Source organism: Diachasmimorpha longicaudata, chromosome 13 (genome assembly GCF_034640455.1).
Source record: "Diachasmimorpha longicaudata isolate KC_UGA_2023 chromosome 13, iyDiaLong2, whole genome shotgun sequence".
Taxonomy (NCBI): domain Eukaryota; kingdom Metazoa; phylum Arthropoda; class Insecta; order Hymenoptera; family Braconidae; genus Diachasmimorpha; species Diachasmimorpha longicaudata.
This window is the reverse complement of record NC_087237.1, coordinates 5,999,665-6,010,106: the sequence shown is the minus strand read 5'-3', so window position 1 is coordinate 6,010,106 and position 10,442 is coordinate 5,999,665. Positions and strand designations below refer to the sequence as shown.

The 10,442-nt window shown below is 37.7% G+C and overlaps 1 protein-coding gene across 3 annotated transcripts; it reads left to right on the top strand.

Moving 5' to 3' along the window:
* Positions 1-94: 94 nt before the first annotated feature.
* Positions 95-10,254, top strand: LOC135168834 (large neutral amino acids transporter small subunit 1). 3 transcript variants are annotated; one of them, XM_064133410.1, is made up of 11 exons: positions 95-251; positions 3,219-3,473; positions 4,014-4,260; positions 5,368-5,493; positions 6,210-6,348; positions 6,431-6,554; positions 6,696-6,896; positions 7,101-7,175; positions 7,325-7,577; positions 7,781-7,836; positions 8,310-10,254. In XM_064133410.1, the coding sequence occupies exons 2-11, from the start codon at positions 3,225-3,227 to the stop codon at positions 8,310-8,312; spliced, it is 1,473 nt and encodes a 490-aa protein (XP_063989480.1). In that variant the 5' UTR covers positions 95-251; positions 3,219-3,224; the 3' UTR covers positions 8,313-10,254. The 3 variants fall into 3 exon arrangements, with proteins under 3 accessions (XP_063989480.1, XP_063989477.1, XP_063989478.1); XM_064133407.1 differs by lacking the exon at positions 7,781-7,836; XM_064133408.1 differs by lacking the exons at positions 95-251; positions 7,781-7,836 and adding an exon at positions 801-935.
* The last annotated feature ends 188 nt before the right edge of the window (positions 10,255-10,442 follow it).

Genomic DNA, 10,442 nt, shown 5'->3' with positions numbered 1-10,442 from the left:
CATCAACAGCCCCACCTCTCCTGCTTCCCTATCGAGCGCCCCAACTCGTCGCGAGTGAGAGAGCCCTGTGTAGCCCCCAAACCGGGCAGTTTTCCTCGACTCACGCGAGGCGAAAGGTCCGCTCTAATGTTTTAACATGACACATTAATACACCAACAAGTTTAGTGAAATAGATTAATAATCAAGTTTATCCTGTGGATATACTCTGGGACATATTTATTTCGTCCGATAATTTGGGAAAAACCCAACAGGTAATTTCCCGATTCATTCAATCAATTTTCTCTTTTTTATTGCATTAAAAATATCTCGAAATATGTTATCAAAAATTTTTGGAATTTAAAATATTTGAGACCCACCTATTCGGGTCTATTTCATGAGGGGAGAGGGGAAAGTGGTCCAGCCCTGATCCACTCCAAATTATTTTTCCTCCATTTTCTTTTTTTTTTCATTTTATTTTGAATCACGAGAAATTAAAAAAAAATTGTTTTATGACATTTTTTATTTTGGAAGAGTAATTTTTTTTTTGAGTTTCTATTTTAATTGGACGGGAGAAAGGAAATCTCGTTTAGTCTTATTCGCCTGTGCAATTGTCTCGTGAATAATTAACCCCAGATTAGTTTGATTGTGAGGGCTCTTCATTTCGACGAAATTACGGAGCTTTCGGCCCACGTGGTGTTATTGATTTCCCCGTTGGCGTCACACACGCGTCCCCGCCTCGTGCGCACTTCGCGAAGGGGTTGCTGGTATTTTACATTTTCGCAGATTCAGTGATTATGTACCTGATCGAAGATTGGGGGGTTGAACCGAAAGATAATTCATGTGTGAGAGCTGAGAGAAATTTGCGTCTGCTCTTGATTCAAGTGATTGTGACACTTTTTGGGGCGGCATTCGCCTCGGGGCTGTAAGCCAGCAAGTTTCGTTACCCTGAAAAAAGGGTAGGATGCGGGTGGGAAGGGCAAGGAATGATAGAAATTTGCAATTTTTCACGAATAAAAGAACATAATTTATTATTAATAATTTTCCATTTATAATTGAAACAATTATAAATGGAAAATTATGGATGGCAATTTTTTGGGGGGTTGATCGTTGGGACGGGGGATTTCACGAGCTAATGGAAGAGAAATTACATCATTCCAGTTCTATTTATAATTTTCCATTAATTGATTCTAATTTAGTTTTCCTTCGAAAATCGAAATTTACGACAGTTATGATTTTATGAAATTAAAAAATCGTTTGCGTGACTGTGTTCGCGATAGTTCATTCACCCCTGGTCTTGGGGACTACTAGAACACTTCAAGTAATTGTTGAAATGTCGTTTTTGTAATTAAACTGTCGAGCTTTCATCGAATATTAAAATAAAAATTTAATCATAATTTCATTATTTTATTTTTTGCGCTCAAGTGAAATTTTCCATTCATGATAATTAAAAAATAATTCATTTAATTCATTGAATTTCCCACTTAACAATATGACCATGATTTGAACCTGTAAAGGAACATGTGAATGCCCTCAAAGCCAATAAAGTCATGCGTTTAGCCCTGAAGTACACAAATCGTCTGTATTGCACCGATGAAACACAATATGTTGACACACGCGACGTTATTCACTGCAAAGCATTCGATTTTCCACTTCGGCATGAAAAAGGGGAGGAATCGGAGGCATTGGACTGCGGTCGTGGATCGATAAGGGATGACGCAACAGCCCCACAATCCTTCCTGAATATCACCCCCACCCGTCATCCCCGAATTAATGACTCCGAATTCTCAAAATACGGAAATGGAAATTCACAGCAAAATCACTTGAGGCGTGACAGTGACAGCTGGCGAGACCAACCCCTCGAGGTTTTTCACCTCGGCCGAGGGTGAAACCATAGTTTCTCATCGATGGAGTCCGGTTTCCACCGGTCAAACACCCACCGCGAGGGATGTTATCAGAAAAATAACCGAGTCTTTCGTCAAATTTCGGGAATTTGGGTAAAAAACACGTGACAGGTCCGTTCAATTTTTTACTCCAGAACCGAACGTTGTCTTTAATTGTTTTGTTGATTAGTTTAATTATTTATTGGATTTATTGGAGGTATTTTTTGTGAGTCCTATAATAATGACGGAAATGATGGAGTGAAAATCACGCAGTGGGAGATGCTCCGGTTCGTCGAAACCTTATGACCCCTGATAATCCTCAGGGTATCGGTTTTTCCTGCCCCACCAACAACAATTCGATGCATTTTATCACCGGGATTAATTTTTCCGGGCGCGAGTAAACTGAATTGATAAACGGTGGGAGATAAACTAGGGCTAAACATAGATAAATAATTTGTTTGATTATTGCTTAACAACAAACGAGTAAAAATATTTAGTCAAATATGGAGGAATAATTATTTGAAAAACCTCCGGAATTTTACGTGTATCATTATTTTTATTCTACTGGGGAAAACGCAAACTAAACATTTTTCCATCACTGCATTTTCCACCTACAATGAGGACGAAGCAAAAGTGAATATTGGAGATGAGATATTGGAAATTCAGTTCAGTTCTTACTTCATTTCCCGGGACTCGATATTGCATCCGGGCATCGACTGGAATAAAACGAAATAAATTAACAATTTGATGAAGGGAAATTCTCGTTGATGGAGGAATTTCTTTGATGTATTCTCTTGTTACACAATTGAAACATTCCGAAATGTTCAGTCATTATTGGTTCCCAGTTTTTTCACTGGAATTTTTTATCCAGTTTCGTAAGACGAACCGTGACATTCTTATCCAACCGAGTCTAAACTTCGTTTTTTTTTCGTCGAGAGTTGGAGAAGCTGGAGATAAATAGTGGAGAGTTGAATCGGCACGTATGAAATTGTGATTCGTTCCAGGAGATGGGGAATGGGAAGGGCTGAGGGCTGAGGGCCGAGATGACTCCTGTACGATATCAAGGAAAAATAAATTAACTTCATTTCCTGATGGGATAGAAAAAAAAACTTTCCAACTGGAACTTCAGCCAACTGCTGATGATTCTTCCATAAAATCCATTCCAGTTAAAATGAAATGTCGTTAAAATTTAAACTTTTGTTCAACCGACTAGAAAAATCAGAACAACTGATGGAAAAGCGTCGCCTGAGTATTTTTTTAGAAAAATCAGAAGGAAAAATGGTCTTCTCTCGTTTCTAGAATTTTTCTAATTTTCTAAAATAATTTTAATGTTGCCATTTGGTTTTTGGGATTTTTCAGGGCAACATGTCGAAGAACGGAAGCATAAAGGAAGGAGAAAAGGGCCCGTATGACCCGGTGGCCACTAGTGAAAATGCCGATGGGGGCGGTGAAATCAAACTGGAAGCAAAAATGTCACTGATAAACGGTGTTACTGTTATCGTCGGGTCAATCATCGGCTCCGGTATCTTCGTGAGTCCCACTGGGGTCCTTATGCACACCGGTAGTGTCAATGTGGCACTCATGGTCTGGACAGCATCGGGAATTTTCTCTATGGTACATTAATAACTTGCCACAATGCAACATTTTAAACGATTTAATGCACTTAAGCACTTAAGCCTTGGCCTTGTAATTAACGAGTCAATTTCCCTCGTGATTTATTTCTTCGAGCGTTTGCATCGAGCTACAAACGACGTTTTCACCTGGAACAACTCGTCATCGAGATGACTCTCACCTCCACGAGTTCATAAGCTCAAATAATCGTCTAGATATTTAATTATTTGAGGAGAAAAGTCAATAGACCCACAACACTGAAAGCTAATCCGATAAATCTGATAAATCCATCAGACTTGTTGTCTCATTTTTTTCCTCATGATATTTTCATAAACAAAAGTCTTCTTGATAAGGACTGACTTTAATCAAATTAAATATCAAATCAAAATTAAATTTGAATTTGATTTTATATTCAAATATTAATAGCCCTTTTTTATTAAAACAGAAATTTATTCTCCAATTTTTCCTCTTGTTTTTTCTTCACGTATGATAATCGATAATGATTAATTAATAATTTATAATAAATCATTAATACGGTGTTAGGTGGGCGCCTACTGTTACGCGGAGCTCGGCTGCATGATAAAAAAATCAGGAGCCGATTATGCCTACATAATGGAGACCTTCGGTCCCTTCGCAGCCTTCATAAGGCTCTGGGTGGAGTGCATGATAGTGAGGCCCTGCAGTCAAGCGATAGTGGCCCTGACGTTCAGTATCTATGTCCTGAAGCCATTCTTCCCGGAATGCACACCCCCGGATGACGCTGCGCGGCTTCTCGCCGTCGTCTGCATATGTACGTTAACAATTCTCAATAATTTATTGAAAATTCAATCTTTCAGGTCGATAAGAATTCTGTCATCTGTCGAGACCGATGGAGAGTTAAAAGACACGAAATTTCAATTTTTTATGACATAAAAATTGGTGGCAGCTGTCGCCCTTCTGGGATTTTTCTTCTCAAATTAAAAATTCAGAAATTTATTTAAAAAATAATAATATATAATTTATACGGTAAAATGTCTGGGGTTTGACCGAAGCTGTCCAGGGGATAGCCTGGAGTTGATATTAGTAATTAATTTTATAATTAATGATGGATTATAAATGGGGGATGCGAAAGTCGTGGAAAATTTTTTCCAACAGTGGGGAATTGATTGTTTATTAATTGAAGAGCTTTCGGATTAGAATACTGGGTATCTAACGCGTCATCGTCCGGTCGAGGAGGAAATAAAAAAACGAAACAATAACAAATGGATAAATAATAAAATAACGAGGAATGCATGATGCAACGTCTCGCAGGAATTTCATGGGACTTTGGCAAATAGTCTTACAACCACCCACAACGGAGTAATTAAATTACGATTGGATGCTAAATACAACTTCCTCGGGAGATAACAATTCGTTCAATTAAAGTCGATGAAAAAATTAACCCTTAGGCGGGAATATGAGAAATGCATCGACGTCGAGAGATTGTTACTCCGGTTATTTATAATTACAGTACTTACGGGTGATTAAAAAATTTCTCGGCAGTAAATGAATTAAGTATTATTTAATTGTTAAGATATGATGCTGCGCGCATAAGAATTCTGTTTTAGTGGAATTCTAATTTTTTGCCCTATTTTTTAGAGGATTGTGCAACTTTACGAGGTTTTTTTGAGTGTTTTCGATGACAGAGCCAATACATATTCATCTTTTTCGCAGAAAAAATTACAGCGCAATAATTTATGTTTGCAAAACGAAAAGGATCGTGTCGGGTTCCACTTAAAAAGTTGTTATTTGCGGATTTTCAGTTATTCCCCAGGATAAAATGCAAAAAACTTCAAACCAAGAACGTTGAGAAGCCCAGAAATTTAATTGTTTATTTTTTTTCTTTCGGAAAAATTTATACAAAATTTCATTCTTTCAGGTACACTAGCGTTCGTCAATTGCTGGGACGTAAAGTGGGCGACAAGAGTCCAGGATGTCTTCACGTACGCCAAACTACTAGCCCTGTTTGTCATAATTGCGGCTGGTGGTTATCAACTGTGCCGAGGTAATTTATACTCCTGAAATTCAAGAATACCTTGAACTCACGGTGACCAGTGCTTCGGCACATGTCACCGGAGTGGCCTTCGGTCCACTATTTTTTCAAGGTCCTGTGTGTCTGACCCAAACCCAGTGCTAATACTCCACTTCTCCCGTTGGATGAGAATAGAAATATCTTGTTTCGCCCACACACTCACCGTGAAATCATAGAATAAAAGTCACTTGTCCGACGTGTTTAATTCCTTTTCAGGTCTCGTGTCCTGTTACCGGACGCGACAATTTGGTCAATCAAAAATTACGTTTTAATGCATCGCCCGTATAAAATAGAGAACAATCTCTGAATTGAATCTATTTAAGGGGATTTATTTCCTCTTTTTTGTTGTATGTGGGAACCGTTCGGGTCTTTTGTTTAGTGACCGGTGGTTTCTTTCATTATTTATTGACACTGATTATGAGATTATTGTATTTTTCGTCAGGTGGACCGACGAGTCCGTTGACTATTTATTTTCGACAAATCATAATTGAAATTGAATTATTCTCATTGAAACCAATGAGAAGAGTTCAATTAAAGAGTTCAATTTTACTCCGTTCAAAAAATCAATGAAAAATAATAGTTTTTTAACAAAATCGAAAATTCATGCGGAAGGTCATTGTCATTGCTGACTTGTCGGTAACATCAAGAAGGCCCCTGCAATTACCCACTTAATTTTAAACCTTCTCCAGGACACGTTGAGCATTTTACGTTTGAGGGTACCAATACCGAGGTGACCTCCATCGCCCTGAGCTTCTACTCGGGCCTCTTCGCCTACAACGGCTGGAATTACCTCAACTTTATCATCGAGGAGCTCAAGGATCCTGTAAGGTAATGAGGATGCCAATCCATGAGTTACGATATACTCCACAAGTGCACGAAAAAAAAAAATCAAGGAAACGTTTTTTTCCAGAAATTTGCCAAAGGCCATTGCCATATCCTGCACCCTCGTAACTATTGTTTACGTACTGACTAATGTCGCATTTTACACGACTCTGAGCATTAAGGACGTGCTGGCCAGTGAAGCTGTTGCTGTTGTGAGTATTTATCGTCTATTAGATAAATCACCGGTTGAATAAATCACCGTGAAAAATGGAGGGACTGATTGGAGGGATTTTTTTGATCTCTTCAACGTGCGATGTAACGATGCAATAATTTTTATTTTTATTTGCCCTCAGACATTCGCCAATCGACTTTTTGGCGTGATGGCCTGGACCATACCGGTGTTTGTCGCCCTGTCAACGTTTGGAGCTGTCAATGGAATTTTGCTGACTTCGTCTAGGCTTTTTTATGCCGGAGCTTGCGAGGGACAGATGCCTGAAATACTCACCATGATTCAGGTGTCCAGACTGACTCCAGCACCGGCTGTTCTCTGCATGGTAATTATTTTTTCAGCATTGAGATGATGAGTTGATTTAGCACTGGATTATCCTGTGAAAGTATCCGGTATATTTCTATTAATAATATTAATAATAATACATTTTTATTTGCTTAAGATAATTCCGAATTATGAAACTCGTAAATTAATAACTTAAGAGAACGCAATTTTTCATTAATTAATTTCTCCATTAATTTGATTGCAGGCGCTGCTGTCGATGCTCTACCTGACCTCCTCGGACATAAATGCCCTAATAAATTACGTCGGTTTTGCTACTTGGGTGAGTTTGAGGCGTGTCCAGCTCAAATTACCGTCCAGAAAAACGTTATGATTGAGAAAATTGTTGGTGTAGTTTCACCATTCCCACCGAGACTATTTTTTCTCCATGTACGACCTCGTCCTTACCTTTTTCACTTGTTACATTTTCAGTTGAGCATAGGTGTGTCGGTATTGTGCGTACCCTGGCTGAGATGGGCACAGCCAAATCTACCTCGTCCAATCAAGGTCAATCTTGCATTCCCGATATTCTATATTCTTGCGACACTTTTTGTCACACTTGTGCCGATGTATGCGAGTCCTGTGGAAACTGGATACGGTTGTCTCATGATATTCTCGGCTGTTCCTGTTTACTTCGCGTTTATTGCGTGGAAAAACAAGCCGAAATGCTTCGTCAAGGGTGTCGGTAAGATCTCACAATTGTTTATTTAATTTATTTATTAATAACACTATTTTTTAATTAATTAATGAGATTAATTTAACGTTGTTCTGTCTGATTTTGATGACCTTATTAGTATTCTTCATTTTTATTTTGAGAGGATATGCTGATTTGTCCTTAGGTTTAATTTTATAATTTTATAGTTTCATCGTTTTTTGGTATTTCAACAGGCGCTGTGACTCAATTGATCCAGAAGACAATGGTTGTCGTTGGACCAAAGACTAAGGTTTACAGATTAAAAAATACACTAGACCTAGACAGTTAGAAATGGCTTGAAGTTCGAAAAAAATGGAGTAGAAAAAAAATGAGTGAAATAAATACGGGGAATAGATCCTTGAATAAATAATTATAGAATACATGATTTGAGATTGAATTTCAAGACATGTCTAACTGTATTCATCAATCACGCATGTTTATGGCATTGATTTACCCCGCGCTAATTAGTGTAAAAATTGATTCAGCCGCGAACACCTGCTGTTCAAAAAAACTAACTTTCAAGCGAAAAGTTGACGATTTGATACCACTAAAAGTCCGTTTCAACTTTAGTTTTTTTTGCACGATATCATACACTGCATTCACAGCACACTAACACACCCCCGTAATGGCACATTGAATTTTATCGATTGATCAACTGTAAATTTGAATGGACTTGGTATTAATGGGGACAACCAGTGACGCTGAATTTTTCTTTTGTTCCAGTAATGACTACGAGGTTTTTGCAAAAGCTCATGGTTGTAGTCGGTAAGGCGAAACCCGCTCAGGTGTAAACGGCCTAAGGAAAAACGAAAGAAAAACCAACAAAAACAAAACATGAAACTGATTATCAGATCTATTGGCGGACGGTGGTTCATGCAGCGACTCCGAGAGCTGTGAAATGAACAATATTTTTTTATTTATTACTGAGAAATATGAAACAAAAATAATGGCCGTCTGACAGCAAGAGACAGCCAGTAATTGAAGGAGGACGCGCCAATCATTATCGTCATTATTTAATTTGATTATCGGAGCATTTTCTTAGGGGCCCCCACGGAAAAATTTATATTTTAAAAAATATAGAAAAAAATATCTTAAATTGGTCCAATTTATATGACAAATATTTAAACTATATGGCGTATTGTATCTTTTATATAAATTTTTCTGTGGGGAAAATAGTGGGTCTGCGCACACTCGATCATTCCACCGCCGTCCACAATTAAATAATATTCATCGAGAAGTTACAAAATTGTAAACACAACTGCCAGAAATCAAGAGTCATTTTCTCATTATTTAGTTTCATTAATTCTCCACTTAAGGCATTCCAGTAATCTTAGAATGAAAATGGACAGACATCACGACATATCCGTAGTTATAATTGCGAAATTTTCCAATTGGGGTTTCGCAGGAAATTTTCACACTCGCGTGGCACTAAAATTGTGGATTTACTGCAATTTCGCTCCACATTGCGAAGTTGAGAATATTGGATAATGTGTTAAACCGGCCCATTATTACCGTGCCCTGTACCCGCAGGGCGAAACCCTGGAATTACGAATTATTTTAAAGCTCACCCTAATCTATCCTCGTATTTGTTGTATTTTATTTATAAAAAAATGAGTATTTTTTCCAACGCATTTGAATGAGTAAATTTTTACTCAAAAGTATTCTTGTGCAACTTAAAGGCTTTTGACTGAAATTATTTCGAAAGTCCTCCGTAATCTGCGATTAAAAACAAATTACTGATTTTTTTGCCACTCGATAAATTCCTGCAGGACTTCAATTCCTCCTTAGAGTTTATACAGGGTATTCCTTTCGAGTGAACCGACCATTCCACTAATGTTTTAAGGATTCCTTAACATCTCGATTAATTTAAAACGTATCGATCACTGACGACCCGCATTAGCGCACTCTGTGACAATAAACCATTGACTGACTAAATTCGAAAGTTAATTTCGAGAGGTGAATAGTCTAACGATTTGCACTTAGACTACAGCAGGCATTTTTGTATGTTAATTTTTTATCACGTTCGCAAATTAGTTCGTACGAGTGTACTTGAGCCGACCAAGTGATGAAGCGTGCTAGAATTTTGCATTAATATATTTCCGCTTGTAATTATTTGGCCCGGGAAGCTGACGGCATTTGGTAGCTTAGGATCTGAACGGAGGAAACTAAACGTTGATGTTTAATCACACTAACGAGCAGACTATTGGACGTTTAAAATTTAAGAGCAATGAAAACATTTTCAAAAAGAGAAAAAAAAAGAAACTATACTGTGACAATATACCTATATTATACATGTTTAAAAATTCATGTAAATACGCGATGATGAGTAATAATCACTACCTCATTGTCCGAGCTGCCTTTCGGTCGTTGAAACGAGGAAAAAAATATTGAAGGCCGGTAAATTTCATTGGAATGACTTCTTGGAAATACGGAGAGAGCGCATAAATGCCTTCGCTGCGGTGCGATATTTAATGTTAATGATAAAACCCTGTGTTACTGATGTTGATGAGCATTGACTGGAGTCTTCCCGTTGAAAAATATTAAAGAAATATCACAACGATCGATCGATTGGGCCATGAAAATTCAACTCCGTAATTACCTGAACTTGAGATCATTGTTGAAATTACATCAATATTATATTTATGAAATAAATCGATTTTTCCTCTGACGTTTGGCTACTTTTTTATTGTAATGTTATTCACGAGGTCTTTGAGCAGGAGAGAATGAATGGTGGGTAGAAATTAGAGGGACTTATGGACTGAATATAAATAATAATTTTCCCAGGGAAAACTTTGTTTAAAATTGTCATCAGTCAGGGACGATAATTCAGCTGAGATCAGGGATTCATCAGCATTG